The sequence below is a fragment of the Ruditapes philippinarum genome, unplaced genomic scaffold (assembly GCF_026571515.1).
Source record: "Ruditapes philippinarum isolate M1 unplaced genomic scaffold, ASM2657151v2 ctg728_1_1_1_1, whole genome shotgun sequence".
Taxonomy (NCBI): Eukaryota; Metazoa; Mollusca; class Bivalvia; order Venerida; family Veneridae; genus Ruditapes; species Ruditapes philippinarum.
This window is the reverse complement of record NW_026859203.1, coordinates 91,142-110,474: the sequence shown is the minus strand read 5'-3', so window position 1 is coordinate 110,474 and position 19,333 is coordinate 91,142. Positions and strand designations below refer to the sequence as shown.

The following is a 19,333-nucleotide window of genomic DNA, read 5'->3' as shown; positions in this document are numbered from 1 at the left end:
ATTTTGATAACAGTGTAAAATGACAATTCACATTGTACTATAACAAAAAGTTTCATGGTAATCTCGTCCGCTACCATTTTAATCAATACATTTTGTACTCAGTCCATATATTAAAGGCTTTTAACAGTGAAAACAAAATTAGTCAAAGTGAAAGTCAAAGATCTAATAGTCAGTCCCAAAGCAAGCTAGCAAAAGACATATGTTAATGTTTTAGCGACAATTCTGCCAAATCCTCGGAAATCTTACAACTGTTGTATCAGGCATGTGTTCGATAAAACAGTGTCACAGTTAATACTGAGTGATCCTCGCCGTGCTGCAGTGGTAACGTAAGTGCTTTCTCACAGCAACCACTTAATATTGTCCCATAAGCCGCTTCCCTTCCATTAGTGTTCATATACCAGCATTTATATCTAGCTGTATAGACGACTTAGATTTGTCGCATCATGATCTATCTTGTATTGTTCCCGAGAAATATCTTACACGAGTGTTAACATTCACCGACATAAACGTATGTATGTCAATGTACGTGGAAAGAGGATATTTCAAATTACAAGTTGAATTAAAATTTACAACATACTGTGCTTAACAATAACAAGTTTTATTTATTGTCAGGAAATTTGCAGCAATATTAAAGGCAAAATCAAATAATTTTAAAGTGGTTTTACTAGACAGACCGAGATTTATTCCGCTATACATGTATTACCTTACTCAAACAGAAGGACATTAAGGCAAATTCTGAAATATATGTGAATATTTTTTGGATAAAAAAATATGAGCGTCCAACTTTTATTTAAATATTCTAATTGTTCTATTTATACATCTGTTAAAAATGTTTCTATAAATATGAACAAGACATTCAATGGCATTGGCCACATTACTTCTACATAAAATGACTTCTACTACAAAACAACAATAGGATAGAAATAGAAGCTATAGATATTAAGACCATAACGTACAAAAAAACAAGTTTAAAGGCAAAAAAAATGCTATTATTTTAATTTCTGCTACTACAGTTTCCAAATCGATACTCATCGGCTATATAACTGAACATTCTTTTGCTTTTTAATCATTAGTAAAGCTGTGGTGATTTAGTATGTTATATGAAAGAAAATATACCACTTTGTTAATTTTTGGATTTTATTATGCAAGTTTCTTTTTCAGTTATCACTGCTTATTCGCCTGATAAGCATGTAACCTGTCTTAATTCACTATTAAGACATTATGTAACACAGGGTTGTCTTTCCTCAGAAAGAAATCGTATTCTTTTCTGAGACTTATATACCTTTAAAACTTTTCTCATGTCAGGAAAGATATGTTTGTACGCGTTTTTGTTTTTGTTCTTTTATTATTTTTCTTTTCATTAAAAGGACGAAGTCAAAATTGCCAATGAAGATCATAAAAATAATGTTGTGCTGTATTTGAGTGTCTAGAACAGATTGGGGCTGATTTAGAATGGTATTGCGTGTTTATTTGTTGTCATGTTTCACGTGGTTCAGGACGTTTTGGAAACATGAACATGGTATCGATCTCTAACGTCATGTTCATTAACGAAGTAATCAGATTTACATTTCAATGAATGCTATCTCTCAACATCGGGATGTCGTTAATTGAAATGGTTTGTACAAGTGTTGCTCCTTAAAGCATCTTTTCATGAGAATCCACACTGTTTCTGCACTAACTCGAACAATATATAACAATATATAACAGTCTATTCTTCTAAAGGTTTTAATTGTTTTAAGTATACATGTACTAGTTTATTTGTTGTCCTCCTTTTTGAAAGAACGCTGTTTATAAGTATTGTTAATAGATTATATTTTTTTTTCACTGACTAGCTTTATCAAATTAAAATGATCCGATATTACTTCAGAAATTTCAATTAGTTTTTTAATAGTCAAACTAAGATAACATCTATATAATTACGATTGTTTATGCGCATATTGTTTTGGGAATTCTTCTTACTTCTGCAGCAGACGGCAGTTCTTCATTAAGATATTCACGTGACATATGTCACATGATGATCTATGACAGCACCGCACCCCGCCCACCGTAGCTCGCGTTGTCGTGGAAACCAAAATTTTCTCTAGTATCCCATAATGTTCGTCTTTTCACGTGGAATTTGAGATCATTAATTTCAATCAATTCAATATCCCAGACCATCTTACAGAAAATGATGGAACTACTGGAGATTATTAAAAAGCAAATTACACGGTGAAATGTAAGCCTATGTCTCCGCACACCTGAGCTCCTCCTTACTTTACAGGGAATACTTGACGATTAGTAGAAGCCGGATAAAGGTAACTACTCGTAAACAACGCCCGGATATAACGAGCGTTCATTATGGGGAGAAAATTGCAATACGGACTCCTATACTCCTATAATGACAATCATATCCGATTTCAGAAATTAAGTCTTGATAAAAAGTAGTTCTGTATTAAAAGTGATCTGGTTAAGACTGCTTTCTTCTATGAAAGATATTCCCTGAGAAATATCCATACGACCATATATAGTTTTAAAACATTTCTAAGAATGACCATTTTGTTCCAATGTGCTTACTGTTCATGAAAAGATGCCAATATATATATATTTTTCAGAGTCACATACATTCTTGTACAACACATGTATATATACATTAAAGCGTAATAAAGGCAAGGTATCTTCAAACGTTCAATACGCAAACATTAAAAGAATCATATAAGCAAGTTATTAAAATAACATGTTCAATAAAATATACCCTAGTGACCCTGTTATGACTCAATTTATTAATAAGTCTATGCTCGGGTAATAGCATTTGATAAAAATGAACTTTCTAGATAGCTCATTGCCCGCAAACGACGTAAAATGATGAGCTTAAAGTTTCAATCAAAACCATCCTATATCGTCATTCTGGGAATCGGATTTTAAGACTTGTTTACGTTGCCATGGTAACCAAATATACGATATCGGAATTTCATATCTATCCAGAGAAATTTGCCCGCAGCCAACCCAGGTAGTTCAGGTGAGGCGCAGTTTATATGTTACAGGAAATAAGTAATTGAAAACTGCTCTCAGAAATCACGACAAAATAACGCTGTCACATCAGGGCAGCTTCTATGTTTTTCTTTTAAAGTTAACCTTCAAAAAAATTGATAAACTTTTTTTACAAAACTCAAATATTTAAATATTTCAATCATGTACAAAACATGCTTTACTATATACAGAGACGGTCTTGCATAACAGTTTTATCAACTATAGTAGATTGTGCTTTTAGGGATACGGACAAAAGACCCCCCGGACGAAAGCCCCCCATCTAAAAATGACAAGGTAGACAAAAGCCCCCCATGAATTTTACACATAGGACAAAAGCCCCCCCATCAAAAATACAGGTAGGACAAAAGCCCCCCCCCCAGTCCATGAAACATTGTTATTGAGAATCTCGTCAGTTTAATTCCAGAACTTGATGTATTGAGACAAGTCAAATGCAATTGTTTTAAAAGATAATTTACATTAAGATTTAAATTTAAAGGTACAAAAGTTCTAATTTGATTTATTGTGTAATTCGTATATAATTCATTGATGATATGAATGTTTTTATGTTTATTATATATTGTACAGTACAAATGTAAATGAATATTTTCAGAGAATCATTTATCAACGCTTATCAAGGAAATAAAAGTGGAAGGCGCATACTTGTCTAGATTTATTTGAAGTATAACCCAAGTTCCCTAACACTGGGCGTGTGAAAAAAGTCTGGTCTATAAACCTTAGGGAGGCTTTTGTTTGCTGGACTGGGGGGGGGGGCTTTTGTCCTACCTGTATTTTTGATGGGGGGGGGCTTTTGTCCTATGTGTTAATTTCATGGGGGGGGGGGGCTTTTGTCCACCTTGTCATTTTTAGAAGGGGGGGGCTTTCGTCCGGGGGGGGCTTTTGTCCTACACTCGTGCTTTTAGGTTAATACTTTGTCAAAATGACGTTTTTTCCTCAATTATATTTTTATATTTTCCCCCATCTATATGACCATGTAAAATTGTTTTACCTATATTTTATTTACAACTTTCTCTACTATTAATTAATAAATAAAATGAGACTTTTTATCTTCCGTAAAAAATCGCATGGACACTATTTTCACAAATATGAAAATGGTGGAACATTTACAGTAATGTCATCTCCCGGTTGACGTGCGCCATCTCAGATTGTCTCCTACAATTGTAACACGGGACATTTTGCTAATGGGACGTTGTTGACTTGATTACTTCCGCCGTCACACGCAAGCATTTCCGGCCATTACCAAGAATCTATCATTTCAAGAAATTATCTCCATTCGGTAAATTTCAAGTGTCTTTGTTTCAATGTATTTTCAGCGCTTTCTTTGATATCAATTTTGGACCACGAAAGACTAATATTTGAAGATAGGACAGAATAGATATACGGTATCAAAGGCGAAGTCAGCACGCAAAACAAAACAAAAAAACAAAAACCGCAAAAACAAGAAATCTAGATGATATACAATGTACTAGGTAGTGCAAAAAATGTACATGTATATGTCTATTCAAGCTGAAAGTATGTCTAATTATTTCAGTGGAAGGAGTTGGTTATACTCCTACGACGAAGTCGTTTCCTTGTGACTCTACCAGCTTGTTATGTAAAGAGATATTTTTTCAGGAATATAATGGTTAAAGTGGTGTTCATGTAAGATGAATTAACGACAGTAAGAGGTAGAATACTAGAGAAGCGAGGTACCCCAAATAACAAAGTATTGCGTGCAGATAAGTTTTAAGTCAAGGTATTTGGTGTATAGGATGCATACAGTAACAAGCATCTGTCTTGTAGGGTATCATTAGAGGTAAAAAAAAATAGAACTTAAAGGTAGTACGGAAAACCGACAATTCTAATTATAGCACACAGAATACATGCAGGCATATCTAGTTGGTAGTTATGATGTTCTGGTAGTTTGGCACTACTTGGTAGTCATGATTTGTTGGCTATTGTGATATGTTGTACATCTACTTGGTAGTCATGATGTGTTAGCCATTATTATATTTTGTTGTACATCTAGTTGGTAGTCATGATGTGTTGGCCATTGTTATGCATTGTACATCTAGTTGGTAGTCATAATGTGTTGGCCATTGTGATATATTGTACATCTACTTGGTAGTCATGATGTGTTAGCCATTGTTATATTTTGTTGTACATCTAGTTGGTAGTCATGATGTGTTGGCCATTGTGATATGTTGTACATCTAATTGGTAGTCATGATGTGTTAGCCATTATTATATTTTGTTGTACATCTAGTTGGTAGTCATGATGTGTTGGCCATTGTGATGTGTTGTACATCTAATTGGTAGTCATGATGTGTTAGCCATTATTATATTTTGTTGTACATCTAGTTGGTAGTCATGATGTGTTGGCCATTGTTATAATTATGTTGTACATATAAGTGGTAGTTATCATGTGCTGGCCATTGTTATGTGTTGTACATCTAGTTGGTATTCATGGTGTGTTGGAAGTTGTGATGTTTTTAAATCACATAGGTGGTGAAATGTGTTGCAAGTTTTTATAATTGTATAACCTAGACGATAGTAATGATGTGTTGGCATATATCTAATCGATCGTATTGATGTGTTTTGTATTTCTTCTTATCGGTAGTAATGCTTTGTATTTCTTATCGATAGTAATGCTTTGTATTTCTTATCGGTAGTAATGCTTTGTATTTCTTATCGGTAGTAATGGTATGTTCGTAGCTGTTGCTCATAAATGAGTTTTACTATTCATGTATTTCAGTTGATTTCTGAAGAAGCCTTCTTTTTACTTTGAATGCCGTGTATGGTTGGATTGTCATTAAGTCAGCTCTGACTGGGTGCATCCGTGAGTTTAGAAAAGTTCTCTTGCATGTCAGAAAAGGATGGGACACAATAAGAGGTAATACAGTCCTACTTCCTCAATATCTGTCAATATTTAATCTACAAGATTCGACTTGCAGTGATCACAAGATAGTATTTAAATGAGTAGAAGATTGGCGGGGAATCCTGACAAATTTCTGCCGTATTATACCAAGAATTACTCCGACTTCTTTAAGTGTTAAGCTGGCGAGAATCCCGGAGGATGTTATGTTATTACCATCATCTTTTAATGGGACATTTTCCTCTATTCTCAATATCGACACTGGATTGACAGAAGAAATTTTAATTGAGACGAAGCCAGGATTCCCTGTCTTTCTCTAGAAAAGTGAGTGCGTGTGAATGTTGGCAGACATTTTGTACTTGTCTATTAGAAACAATAAGTCTTCCAAGTACGGTGCCGAAAATTTAATAGAAGTGTTAAAATTAATGAAATCCAAGTTTGTGTTCTTTTTCAAGTAAAAAGTGAGACCTTTATGTTAAAGCATATAATGATAGCTTCTTTGTGTGTTTATTGTATCACATTTCAAATAATTATGATTATTTATGACATAAACAGTTTAATAAAAAGAAATGCTCTTATATTTAGAAAAATCATTTATATCATCGTTTGATGATTTCTTAATACAACTCCCCCATTTTTTCATAAGATATGTCTTCTTTTTGTTCTACAATATATTTAAAGAGTTGCAAAATAAAATTATTTAATGTGTGTGTGTGGGGGGGGGGGGGAAGGGGCTTATTTATACATATCTCTTTATTAAAAGCATATATTATTGTATAATTCGTATTCTTCGACACAGACATTTAAGGTATTTCTATTCAAGTCGAACATTTCCAAAAGTTCAGAAAATTAATAGGAAAAAGTCTTGTATTCTGTATTTCATGAGAATTCCTCTGATTTAAAGTGTTTTGCCGTTGGCTTCATATTTTATTTCTGTCATCTTTGGGACCGATATTTTACATTACCGAAGCTCAACAAGTTTGCAGATTCTCCCCAAATCTCAGCTATGTTGAAATGAGTTCAACCAAGCATTAGGATTATATCCCCCGCGGTTCACAAATATTCCTAGATTTTGTTATTCACCGACAAATTGAATAAAACACAAGTTCACGCCACGTTGATAAGGTGCAGACACGATTTGGAAATTTTTGTCAATATCGGCGCAAAAAATAGGTCCCAGGGCCCGCTTCGTTAGTTATATACGGGACAGAATGTTCGCGTTTATCCGATTTCTCCCGCCATGAGAATCCAAAATCAATGCGACAACATAATGACAATTCGGTGGATACGTTTCCGAAGCCCCGCTGATACAGCAAGTACATTTGGAGTATTAGCATGCTCCCGACGGACCACAGATACTTGCATGGATAATAGTAATTCCATAAAAACAAACACGTAGCGCGCCCCTGTCGTGATTTCTATAAGGTCACGTGATTGTTAGAGAAGATCACGCGTGAGTGAGACAATAAACGAATACGGATGTTTCAATTAATCGGCCGTTTTTAAAATCTCTGTTAGTTGTTAAAATCATGAAATTTTATCCTGTTAAAAATATAGATACACACTCACCGAGCACGTTTTTTATAGCAAGATATCTGTCGCAAACTATATGATTATGACAAGCACTCCGAATAATAATCATCAAAGTCTTTAAACTGATACTTGGTGCTTTAATGAACAAACATATTAGTTTCCAGAGTCATGTACATGTATATCGGTTCTTACCAATTCGTTAATAAAATATTTTTTTGCCAGATGAAATTAGATCTTTTTATCGCGCTTACTTTTTTGTGCTTTCAGATATATATACATATGTAAAAAGTCAATAATCAAGACTGGAAAGGTAAATGATGAATAAGTTTATTTTATCTTTGACAAATTGTAAGAGTCATGTGTGCAGTAATTTTGATCAAAATAATGAGCTGAATCAGACAATTTACAATAAAATTAAATTGTGGTCATTCTGATAGTTGAGAGTGACACACTTGAGACTTTGAAATTACACATATACCAAAAAAAATCAAAATACAAAAATATAGGCAGCAATGGAAATGTCGCCGGATGTTGCTACAATATAGGTTAAGTTTGCTATTCACAGTCAAGTATACTATGGTATATTCAATGTAATAATTAATAACAGTGAATGCAGTATTATGCTGTATATAAGTAAGGTTTCCGTGAAATATTTACGTCAGTTCTATTAGCGCTTTGTGTAGGTCTAGATTGTTCTATATACACTTATATTGATAATGGAATTCAAACACATATTGATAATTAGAACAGTAGAAATTAACATGACAATGACATACAAGCATTTATGCTATCATTCTGAGATTTTTTGATTTTTTTAAAAGTATGAAATGTCTACTGAATAAAATAAGACTGGTATTTAGACTGATTAGAAGGCAACCAGCAAATGTTGTGGAGGATTTTGCAGTGTCGGATTTTCTTTTGCCAATGTTACTTTTAACATATAAATGAGCCGTGTCATGACAAAACCAACATAATGGGTTTGCGACCAGCAAGGATCCAGACCAGCCTGCGCATCCGCGCAGTCTGATCAGGATCCATGCTGTCCGCTATTATTTTCTCTACTTGTAAAAGGGTTGGTAAGCGAACAGCATGGATACTGATCAGACTGCGCGGCTGATCAGGCTGGTCTGGATCCATGCTGGTCGCAAACGCACTATGTTGGTTTTGTCATGACGCGGCTCAATTCTTTATATAAGCTCGATTGCGAAACAAGTTCTTGCAATTTATTTTAATCACTTTCGAAACCAACCAGTACTGGTGTCATATGAAGAAACACGGTTGGAACCTGATAAGGGTTCGAACCCATGACCACTGGGTTGAGAGGCAGACACCTTAACCACAAGGCCAAGCTCCACTCAAACATTGCTGGTTGCATTTTACAAATCATAAAGAACTTATATAATTATACTGGGTTAAAAAAGAAACTGTGCATTTGGTTACAGGGAAATTTTGAATACGTATTTAAGTAAAATATCGGCACGTTTGGTATCAAAATTTGCAAACATGAATAGCCTATATACGGTGGTTTACATGCAAATTGAAATTTGATTATTATCAGAATTTTGTTAAGGTGTTAACAACTGAGGGGAGAAAAGTAAAAGTTGCAGAATTGTGCTTTTTTTAAAAATTCGTTTTCGCCTTATGGCACATCAATTTTTGAATGGATCATTATCCAAACTATCACGTGACTAGACAAAACTTTTCACCCTTTTGCTGTTTACACGAGAGCAAAAAATGTTTTTAATCATTCAATTTCAAAACAAAGTAAACCATTGTATAGACAATACAATTCTACAAATTTGAATACCAAATTGTAACTGCATTCTATTTTGATCAAATAGGTTTACAGAATATCCAAGTAACCGAGAGCACAGTTTCATTGAATACTGAGTATATTATCTTTTTATATCTGACTTCATCAGAAAATAATAAAAAAAATGAAAATTTCATATTGCTTTTGTAATGTTGTATATAAAATGGTTTACGAGTTATAGATTATATGTATACTATAGACAAAAACAAAATCCATAAAGAAAGCCCAACACGGCAAAATTGTTCATGGACGGTACTTGAAAGTGCAAGTTACAAGACTCGTACACGAGTGCAGGTCAAACTATATAAAATAATTGTACTATGCTTGCACGTGCTGGGCGGTCAGAGCACGTTCAACAGCCTTTAGTACAAATAAATGGAGAACTTTTTACTGTTTCTGGCTGTCAGTATTGAAAGTTCTTACCTGAAACGACACCGACGTGGAACTATTACTTAGTACAAATATTATTATGAGATTACATGATACACGATTAAGAACTTAATTCTTCATTATAATTCTATAATCACATTATTATATCATAATATTATAATCACAGATATAGTGGTTGCATGTGTAACTGATTATTTGTTAATACAATTTAATTCTTGTACACGTTGATATAGATGTGTGTATATATTTCATTGTTGAGCACCAAATAAGTTGATATTGTAGTAGTTCAATAGAAACATATAAAGCCATCTATATCTGAAATGACACAGAGCTATCGTCAACACCGTTGTTTATGTTCTGTAATACATTGATATATACCTAGCTTATAGGTCACTTCCCTGTTGTAATAGTATGTTTAGAGACGAACAAAATCAGCTTTTGTTACAATAATTTAAAAACAAGTAGAATGTTTTTACTGAAAATTAATACATTCTGGGAGCTACAACTTCCATGCTGTTATAAGACATTATATCCTTTACAGAGATGCCACTGTGGTCATATGAGGAGACTTGAAGGACTGTTACAATATTTGTGTACCATTCGTTGTAGATCAATTTCAAATCATTCGCCGACTTTTTCCACAATACCATGTTAATTATACAAAATGGCCAAAAACTTAATCTGTAAGAATTGGAAAAAAAAAATCTGCAAAATTTTCATTTTAATTCGGGATATATTTCTTTACAATTTTTTGCATTTTTTCGTTTTAGGTGCCCCAGTTAATGTATGTAAGAATTTCAAATTTTATGTTTTTAGGCTTTTGGACTTCAGTGGGGCTCCTTTAACACCATACAAAATTCGGCGAACTACGTTAGAATCCGTCAGAATCCGTTTCATTTTAATCAGTCAGAAAGTGTGTAACTCCTTTACTTGGCGGAGGACGACAGAATATACCGACTAAGCGGTTGAAGAAAACTTTAGACTATAATGATACACCTGATACAATAACGTTCATTCTTAGTAATAACAGGCTATATTTGTTTCTTGTAAAGATATTCAAAACAAAAAAAAAAACAAATTATTGAACAAAAACTGAATATCCAGACAGCTCATTTGTCTCTGGCATATTCATCTTCTTTAACCTGCTAGAACCGTAAATGATCTAAGCCCTATTTATCACCAGTATACAGCCAAATCAGACTGTATAGCCGTGGAGTCTGGCGAGCCTTAATACTGTTGATGGTGTTGGTGAACTAGCTTAATCTTCATTTAGATTTCCCTAAAATAGAGATAAGCTATAACACTGGAAGCTGAACGAGACCATTCAAGGAATTCGGCAGGTTTAGAGTTGACAACATAAATGTTGAAAGTAACATGTGTGTCGTGAAAAAAACTTAATATAAGTTCATACAATTTATATAGCATGAAAATGTACTTTTAAATTGTGTTAATAATGCTATGAATAATCGCCTGAGTGAACCGACTAGCTTCCTTATGGGCGAGTAGATTCCGTATGGGTAATCTTGTGGGGATGGGGGCGACTGATTTTGTATTAGACTTCGTTATTCAGGTAAAACATGTGATAACAAATGTTTATTCAGGAATACAACAAGTGTTTATTAAGGTAATGCATGCGATGTGATGAGTTGATACGGCGAAATATGATGACATGTGCTTGTTTATGTAATACATGTGAGGACATGTGTTTATTCAGGTAACACATGTGATGATATGTGTTAATACGGGAAAAAATGATGAAATTTGTTTATTCAGGTAAAACATGTGAGGACATGTGTTTATTCAAGTAACACATGAAATGTGTTGATACGGGAAATATGATTTCATGTATTTATACAGGCAAAACATGTGATGACATGTATTTATTCAGGTAACACATGTCAAGACATGTGATTATTCAGGTAATATATGTCAGGACATGTATTTATTCAAGTAATACATGTCAGGACATGTGTTTATTCAGGTAATACATGAAATGTGTTGATACGGGAAATATGATTTCATGTATTTATACAGGCAAAACATGTGATGACATGTATTTATTCAGGTAATACATGTCAAGACATGTGATTATTCAGGTAATATATGTCAGGACATGTATTTATTCAAGTAATACATGTCAGGACATGTGTTTATTCAGGTAATACATGAAATGTGTTGATACGGGAAATATGATTTCATGTATTTATACAGGCAAAACATGTGATGACATGTATTTATTCAGGTAACACATATCAGGACATGTATTTATTCAGATAATACATGTCAAGACATGTGATTATTCAGGTAATATATGTCAGGACATGTTTTTATTCAGGTAACACATGTGAGGGCATGTGTTTGTTCAGGTAATACATATCAAGACATGTGTTTATTAAGGTAACACATGTAAGGACATGTGTTTATTCAGGTAATGCATGTCAAGACATGTGTTTATTCAGGTAATACATGTCAGGACATTTGTTTATTCAGGTAATACGTATAAAGACATGTGTTTGTTCAGGTAATACATGTCAGGACATTTGTTTATTCAGGTAATACATATAAAGACATGTGTTTGTTCAGGTAATACATGTCAGGACATTTGTTTATTCAGGTAATACATATAAAGACATGTGTTTGTTCAGGTAATACATGTCAGGACATTTGTTTATTCAGGTAATACATGTCAAGACATGTATTTATTCAGGTAATATATGTCAGGACATTTGTTTATTCAGGTAATACATATAAAGACATGTGTTTGTTCAGGTAATACATGTCAGGACATTTGTTTATTCAGGTAATACATGTCAAGACATGTGTTTATTCAGGTAATATATGTCAGGACATTTGTTTATTCAGGTAATACATGTCAGGACATGTGTTTATTCAGGTAATACATGTCAGGACATGTGTTTATTCAGGTATTACATGTCAGGACATGTGTTTATTCAGGTATTACATGTCAGGACATGTGTTTATTCAGGTAATACATGTCAGGACATGTGTTTATTCAGGTATTACATGTCAGGACATGTGTTTATTCAGGTAATACATGTCAGGACATGTGTTTATTCAGGTAATATATGTCAGGACATTTGTTTATTCAGGTAATACATGTCAAGACATTTGTTTATTCAGGTAATACATGTCAAGACATGTGTTTATTCAGGTAATATATGTCAGGACATTTGTTTATTCAGGTAATACATGTCAAGACATGTGTTTATTCAGGTAATACATGTCAAGACATGTGTTTATTCAGGTAATATATGTCAGGACATTTGTTTATTCAGGTAATACATGTCAGGACATGTATTTATTCAAGTAATACATGTCAGGACATGTGTTTTATCAGGTAATACATGTGAGGACATGCATTTAGTCAGGTAATACATGTGACGACATGTGTTTATTCAAGTAATATATGTCAGGACATGTGTTTATTCGGGTAGTACATGTAAGGAAATGTGTTTATTTAGTGAATTCATAAGGTGATATGTGTTTTCAAAGTAATATAGTAATGACAAGTGTTTATTTAGGCAACACATATGATGACATGTGTTTTTTAAGTAATACAACATACTTTTATTCAGATAGTACTTGTGATTATGTGTGTTTATCCAGAAAAATATATGTGGTGACATATAGTCATTTCAGGTTATTTATGAGATGACATGTGTTTATTCAGGTTACAAAGCATATCTTTAAGTAATACATGTTATGACATTTGTTTATTCAGGTAATGCATAATATTATGTAGCCAAGTGATCAATCAGGTAATACAGCATGTTTAGTCAGGTAAAATTTGTGATGACAAGTGTTTATTCAGTTTATACAGCATGTGGTTAGTCAGGTAAAATTTGTGACAAGCGTTTATTCGGGCTAGATTTTAGGAAGTGCATGTGATGACGTGTGTTTATTCTCGTAATATATGTGTTGATATGTGTTTTTGAGGTACTACATGAGATATGTATTTTTAAGGTATTTAATGTGAAGACCTGTGTTGTTGTTGTTTTTTAGGTTATATATGTGATGACTTCTGTTTATTTTTTGTAATACATTTTATTTTTTGTGTTTATTAAGTGATATATTTGATGGAATGTATTTTTTTTCAGGTAGTATATGTATTTATATGCGTTTATTTAGGTTATACTTGTGATAACATGTGTTTATTCAGGTAATATAGGTGACTGCATGCGTTTATTCAGATAATAAACATGTTTATTCAGCTTATACGTGAGATGATCTATGTTCTTCAGGTAATACATGTGTTTTATTTACCGTTCTACATAACTTATAATTGTCATTTGGAATATAATTTTTTAGAGCAATCTTGTAATATAACTTATTATTGCCATTTGAAATATAACTTATTATTGCCATTTGTAATATAACTTATCATTGTCATCTGGAATATAACTTATCATTGCCATTTGGAATAAAACTCATAATTGCCATCTTGTAATATAACTTATTATTGCCATCTTGTAATATAACTGATTATTGCCATCTTGTAATATAACTTATCATTGCCATTTGGAATATAACTTATCATTGCCATTTGGAATATAACTTATCATTGCCATTTGGAATATAACTCATAATTGCCATCTTGTAATATAACTGATTATTGCCATCTTGTAATATAACTTATCATTGCCATTTGGAATATAACTTATCATTGCCATTTGGAATATAACATATAATTGCCATCTTGTAATGTAACTTATTATTGTCATTTGGAATATAACTTATCATTGCCATTTGGAATATAACATATAATTGCCATCTTGTAATATAACTTATTATACTTAGTATTGCCATTTGCAATATAACTTATGAATGCCGTCTTGTGATATAACTCATCATTGCAATTTGGAATATTTGTAACATAATTTATTATAACCATCTTGTAACATAACTTATATTGCTATCTTATTATATAACTTATTATTGCCATATACATCATGTTATGTAACTCCTTATTGCCATTTGGAAGATTACTTATTACTTATTACTATTGCAATATGTAAAGTAATTCAACAAGAAATTAAAATATATATGTTCAGCTACTGTTTATTTCTTTTTGGATAAGAAAATAAAGATATATTTAAAATACATGCAATGTTGTAGTTTTATGGCAGTAAGTATAAATTGCTGAATACATATCATTACGCAACAAAAAATCATGAAGAGCAATTTTTTGGTTTCGTCAATTCAAACTTAACGAAAATGATATGAAGAAGAAGCTTTATTCTTTTATAAATCTCACAATACACAATTGACAAAGCCATTATAGCTCATAGTCATGGTATGATTATGTGCTAGCCAAATGAATTAATATGATAAGATATGTGTATTACAAATCATGATTATTTTAAAAGTTTTGCTAATCAATATGATTTTCATACAATTTTTTTGTCGAAATAATGGAATTCATGTTGAACTAATTAATTCAATTATGGTTTGACAAATGAAAAACAGCTTTTGCAAAGACCGGGTCCATATCAACTAAGTTTAGGCGTTCTTGCAAGAATATGCTTTTTTACAAAAGTTGAGCCAATGAAAATGTAGTAATGTTGATTTCTTTATTAATAAGCGTTCTTTTTACTGTTTATATTTAATAAATCATGTACTGATCATATAGGAAACTTATAATGAAGTATCAGAGTACTTTAGACCATACAGGAAAATCACGTGACTACGTGGGTTGCCTTATTACAAAAGCTATCATAATATTGGAAGTTATATGACATAAAGTGAAATATTAAGATGAACAAATACGATCTTGTTATATTGTAAAGCATTATGTCATATATAGTTTTCTACAGCTTACAATGTTTATGTCTTATTTTATTTATTTCATATCCTGCAGACTACCTGCTCATTTTGTATATTAAATATAAAAAACAATGAGATATTTGATACATATATATTTAAATATAGACAAGTTGGCACTATACACTACCCTTAGATAAAATAAATGCACTAAAATAAAGATATATCTTAATTGGTAACATATTAACATCTTCAACCATGTGGCCATAGTTGAAAATTTCATTTTATCTCTAGCCCTATATAAGTATTATTTTGATCCTAAAATCACGCGTGTAAATTAAAAAAAACTCTAGTCCTGCAATCAAACATATGTCTAGCTTTTATAACAAAATTGTCTCTAGCTCTAAAACCAGAAACATTCTGTATTCATTCATTTAGTAAAGTACATGTATATAAAAGGGAAGTAATCAGTTTCATCTTAGTAATCAACATCAGATGCATTTTATGGCAGTTTCCAACATTAAATGCACGTCAAAATTTATACTTTATGAGATAGAAAAGTCAACCTGCTACCACCTCTCGCAGTCTGTATGTATGCTTATGATTCCTATATGTTAGTTCATAAAGTTCAATATTGAAATCCTTTATACTTAAACTGTTCCTCACCTCAGCATTAAAAGGGCACATGTTTAAAATGTGTTTGTTTGTATAATCTATAACTCTTTATATATTAACATAGATATAACATAGATAATACATGTACACTACATACGTCACATGAAACTGATTATACAACTAATTCCTTCTGTATTCATTTTAGATTATATTTAATTATAAGTGTCAACTCCCAATGAAAATATATTTTTATCCAATTTCAATGAATTTGAAGCTTGTAGTTACGAGGACTAATAAACACTGCATATAACTGGCAAATTAATTATTATTCAAATTAACCATAAATTACGAAATTGTAATAAAATAATCAATAGCTAATCAAGAAACATAACTATATATGTTTTAAGGACATCTTTTGAGGTGATCATTCTTTTTATATAAAATTTTAATATCACTTGAATGTACCTATATATTTAATGAAACCTCGAAAATATTAAACGTTTTCTCTTCTTTTTTATTATTTTGTTATATTTTGTAACAAAATTCGGATAATAGTTTGACAAAACTAGTTTAGTAAAATATTCAGTGTTTTCAAAATTCCAATAAAATATCTTGTTTAATGAAATTATTCCTTTTTTTTTCTTTTCTTTTTTAAATATATATATACTTTTATTATTTGTTACATTATTATGATATTGGAAAGGTTCATGTTTGTATAGGCAGTAGTAAATATTCTATAAATTAATAAAAGCATGTTTTATCTCTGATTCATGATACGAAGTCCCTGTACAATTTGTGTCCATTTTCAAAGCAAAAAATTAAATATAAAAGTAAAATTTTTAATTCAACATGGAATACTAAGTAGTTATTTATTTAATTCTCTTAAAAAGTATAAGAACGCATCGTTCATCTTAACATGCCGAAATTTAACATACTGACAGTCAAATATTTACCAACTTAAAACATTGACAATATCGATAAAATATAATTAAGACAACCAAAACTATAAAAATTATTTTTCTAACTTACCGTTGTCTTCACAGGTACATATAAAACATTCTGGACACGACCTTTGACTGTCCCGGGACCGAGTTTAAATCCTTTTGCCTTCACCCAAAACCGAAATTTGGAATTTTCCGTACTCGGCTCTTCATCTCCAGTCAGAATGCGCACTATTCGTTCATATTTCTTTCTTGTCACAGTTTTTGTTTTACCACTGTCCCCGTACGTTTTTAACGCCCATGTTTGAAATGTATCAAACATTTGTTTTTTGTTTGCGTCAGTTATTCCATTAGTTACTCCACTTTGACTTTCCTGATCATGTTTATCAAGGGCCAACATAACGGAATGCAAGATATAAAATAAAATTGAACTACAAAAAAAACTTTTCAAACTGTAAAATTTGAGATTAAGTTTGTATTCAATACAAAGTCGCAACAGGCTTAATGTTTCTTAAGTAAGTTGACAGTTGTGATTTCAGAGACGGCCTGTGGAATCGATGCGAGATTCTAGTATGAAAATCCTATTTTCTAAAATCCCATTACTATGACTACGCGGGCCTCGTGCAATGGAGCAATCGGAGTAACTAGAAGCTTGTCACGATTCCTACTGTCAACGGGATATACTTTAATCTTACGTCCGCATATCGTCTACGTGATACAGATGAATACTATACGCGCCTCGCCCAGTTTCAACAGCCTTCGCGGTTACCGGGACAATATGAAAACTAACAACCAATCAGAATTGTGCAAGTATCTGTCCCATTGCCTGTTAACAGATGAATATTCATGACAAAAGGGAAGTAACTACGCGATATTTCTGTCAGTACCTAGTGATTTGTCGGTCGCCTGTTCAATTATCTGTTATTTAGCGGAGAGAAATCAAGTATCAGTTAACTATATGACAATGTAGATGTTCGCTAATGATGTTCATATATCTAACAACAGGGACCAACAGTAAACCACGCGGTAATATTCTTTCAAATATGGGATTTGACATTCCCGTGTCAGCATTATGGGGTGAGAATTACGTGGTTAGCAGCCTATAGATGTGAAAAACGCTGCTCATATTGCTATACAGAGAGTGTCGTGTTCTAGAACACCTGTCCGTCTGCTCGCACTTTGCCGTGTATACCCGTGAAAAACTTAAATTGTTCAAATCACATCAATAGATGTTCAAATGTTCTTTATCATCAGACGAACTCGTCTAGTAAAGTGACCGTTTCAAGTGTTAAATTCAATATAAATATTAACATTTCATTATATATAATGACTTTAAACTTTAAACTTAAAAACTTTTTAATAAAAACCATATTCTTATATTATCAGATTCAAGCGACATAACTAATACTACATTACACTTTGACGCAGCATAGTGCGGAAGACTCGGTACAATTAAGTGTCTACAAATCGGTATATCATAAGAAGCAAACATGAAGAAGAAGTGGAGTTTTCGGAACTTATGTACATTTATTATACACAAGAATATACAATCATGTCCAGAAAAAAATCGATTTTTATCTAAGATTGAGCGATTTCTGTACTATTGTACCTTGACCACTCTTTGGCATTGTACATTATCATGACTACCTATATATACAGTTCAGTGGTGAATTTTCTTGCAATTATTACCTTTTTTGGACACTAAAAATCGATATTCGAGAATATTTCGAAATCTCGAGAAGCTGAGCAAATACCAGATATAACTCAAGAATTGATTAATATGTGATGATCAGATATGTGTATGCCAGTCAGAGTGATGATCAGATATGTGTATGCCAGTCAGAGTGATGATCAGATATGTGTATGCCAGTCAGAGTGCTACATTGCCACATTCGATAACTTCCTATCTCGGTCGCTGCCTTAAATGATGCTATACGTATTTGATCCGCCTCGGTTTTGTCGGTCTGGTTGGGCCAAGATTGTCCAGAAATAAACTAAATATCGGGGTGGTTACAGAGATCTTCTACTAATCAAGTATGAGTTGGCCTAATCAAGAGAAGATATTGAGAATGTTGTATTCAAAAGGAGCCGAGAATGGTCATGAGTAGTGAGGTATTGGCACCGATCGTGGGTACATGACATTCTGCTGATAATCTAGTCGCTCATTTTTGTCGTCTCAAGTGATGAATATAGTGCGGTTTAAACTATCTACATGAACATGTAACCGGATAGAAATCCTTGCCCCTTTGTTCAGGCCTAAACTAAAATGTTGCTTCTTTCCCTTCTTGCAACCATACCACAACAACCACTGCTACCCGAACAATCTAAATAAAACAAAGCATTATTTCAAATTATAAACATAAAAAGTAGCCTACCTACCTAA

At 32.5% G+C, this 19,333-nt stretch overlaps 1 protein-coding gene across 2 annotated transcripts in view; it reads right to left on the bottom strand.

Moving 5' to 3' along the window:
- Positions 1 to 17,622, bottom strand: part of LOC132755588 (nucleolar protein 4-like) — a 44,560-nt gene extending 26,938 nt beyond the window's left edge. Inside the window, exon 1 of one of the 2 annotated variants that reach the window (XM_060746474.1) lies at positions 17,039 to 17,622. In XM_060746474.1, the coding sequence (XP_060602457.1) occupies positions 17,039 to 17,350 (312 nt within the window). In that variant the 5' untranslated portion in view covers positions 17,351 to 17,622. The remainder of the gene's footprint in view (positions 1 to 17,038) is intronic. The other variant, XM_060746473.1, reaches the window with a different exon arrangement.
- Positions 17,623 to 19,333: the final 1,711 nt, after the last annotated feature.